Here is a 1,861-nt window from a genome sequence, read left to right on the forward strand (position 1 = left end):
TAATGACAACATTACAATAGCGATGTGCAACAACCCTTCTCCAAAGTCGAAGGCATAGAGTACCACATTGTAATTCAGATACCGCATGTCGTGATACAAATTCCAGTGCTCTGACAAAATATGAGGCTTGCAAAGAGGCCTTCAAAGATCCATATGAGAAATTCTATGCTACGTCTTCATTCATTGAACATCTGTAAGTTCATTCCTCTTCCGAAAAGACGTCGTCACATGTTACATCGACGCTAGCAAGAGACAAAAATATGATTGACTGACATGGACCCACTTTTTACTTCGATGTTGACAGTCAAAATAGCAGGCAATGAGACAAATGCAATCAACCTGCTACCACCATCCCCTCCTCACACTCAAGCCATCAATGCTGGCAAAGTCAGCTTCTACACGACCCCACCCAGATGCAAACCAAGAACAACGGTTTGAGCAATGTGGGAATCACTATCCAATCATATTCTCAGGGATGAAATAGCAGTGGTTGTTGTCGGGGAAAGCAACAAACAAGTTGGGAATATCTTCTCTTTCTTATTCACACTTGGCATAGTTTTAAGTTTGGCGATAAGAAGAGGAGACACGAGGAGACGACAATAATGGAAGGAGATGAGGTGGGGTAAAAATGCGGAAACAGGGGAAAATGCGTGCAACCTACGGGGATGTAGAGAGATCCCACTCCGCCACCATCGCCAACCTGGAAGTACGAAAAGCGCGGTGACAATGATGGTGATGAGAGCAATGACAACAGAGATGCTGTCCATTTACAGCAAGGAAGGTCGTTGCGCAGACGTCCAAGGATCCAGTGGAGGTGAGAGCTGCCTCATCAGTTCAGGTCGGAAATGCAAAGTTGGTGGGGTGGAATCATTCTCCACCCAGGTCGATGGTGATGGCAGTGAAGGCGTCCCAATCCTAGCAAAAGGTGTGAGTCGTCCTACTGAGAGCAAACAATTTTCCTTAGGCGGAGCTTCGCTGGAAGGGTCTAAAAGCGGGTAACATACCGAACAATAATAGCAAAAAGGCACTAAAGGCAGACATAGCACTTCCTTCAAGCACATTCCAAATTGGCAGCCACCTCTAAAAATCTAACCGTTGTCTAGAGGACGTGTCACGCTTCACAGTTGAATACACTGCAGTAATCCATGAAAGCGAGAACCACATGCACATAAAATAACTCCATGTTTCTCTCCATGTTGCAAAGTATCAAACAGTGAAAATGGCGAAATCGTGACTTGACATGTCCATCGAAGAAGATTTAGAAAGCTGAAACGAGATGAGGCATTTTCGATTCTCTTCACTTCGTCCACTACATGGGTAAACTGTACATGAACGCAATGAAGTAAATCAAACAGACGAATATACCCAGCGAAACCCATCTTTTTATCAAGTAGTTACATAACTGATAGGTAACAAAGAAGAAGATAATGCCAGAATTAGGTAGTCGTCTTGCAACTAAGACGATTGCAAAATTTTCTATTGAGGTCGAGACAAAGTAGATTATGTGTTTGGGAACCGCGGAATAATGTGCTGCTCCCATGGCGATACGCTGAATGTTTCGAAACACACCCACAAGCCTGTACGACAATGCATCTCCTACCCCGATCTAAATGAAAAGCAATATGCTATCACTTACCGCTTCTGTTGTCGACCATTGTAGCACCAGCACTCAGTGTTATCGTGAGTAATAATCAAGCTTCAAAGGGAAGTTTATAGAATTGTCATTGACACAACCTTTTCTTCCATTTTATGCACTAGCACAAATATAAACTATGGCATGGTATTGCCTGATATAACCATGACATTCTGCCATACATTGTGCTATAATTCATCCCAACCTATGGGTGGGCATCAATTCTGC

General features: G+C 43.5%; 1 protein-coding gene across 1 annotated transcript in view; it reads right to left on the bottom strand. All coding sequences in view use genetic code 11, as the record gives it.

Annotated features, from left to right (window-relative positions):
- Positions 1–1,379, bottom strand: part of EGR_10804 (hypothetical protein) — a gene marked incomplete at both ends in the record, with an annotated part of 11,528 nt that extends 10,149 nt beyond the window's left edge. Inside the window, one exon of the mRNA XM_024500053.1 lies at positions 1,123–1,379. Within this exon, the coding sequence (XP_024345537.1) occupies positions 1,123–1,379 (257 nt within the window). The remainder of the gene's footprint in view (positions 1–1,122) is intronic.
- Between the last annotated feature and the right edge of the window lie 482 nt (positions 1,380–1,861).

Source organism: Echinococcus granulosus (genome assembly GCF_000524195.1).
Source record: "Echinococcus granulosus chromosome Unknown EG_S00273, whole genome shotgun sequence".
In the NCBI taxonomy this organism is placed as follows: domain Eukaryota; kingdom Metazoa; phylum Platyhelminthes; class Cestoda; order Cyclophyllidea; family Taeniidae; genus Echinococcus; species Echinococcus granulosus.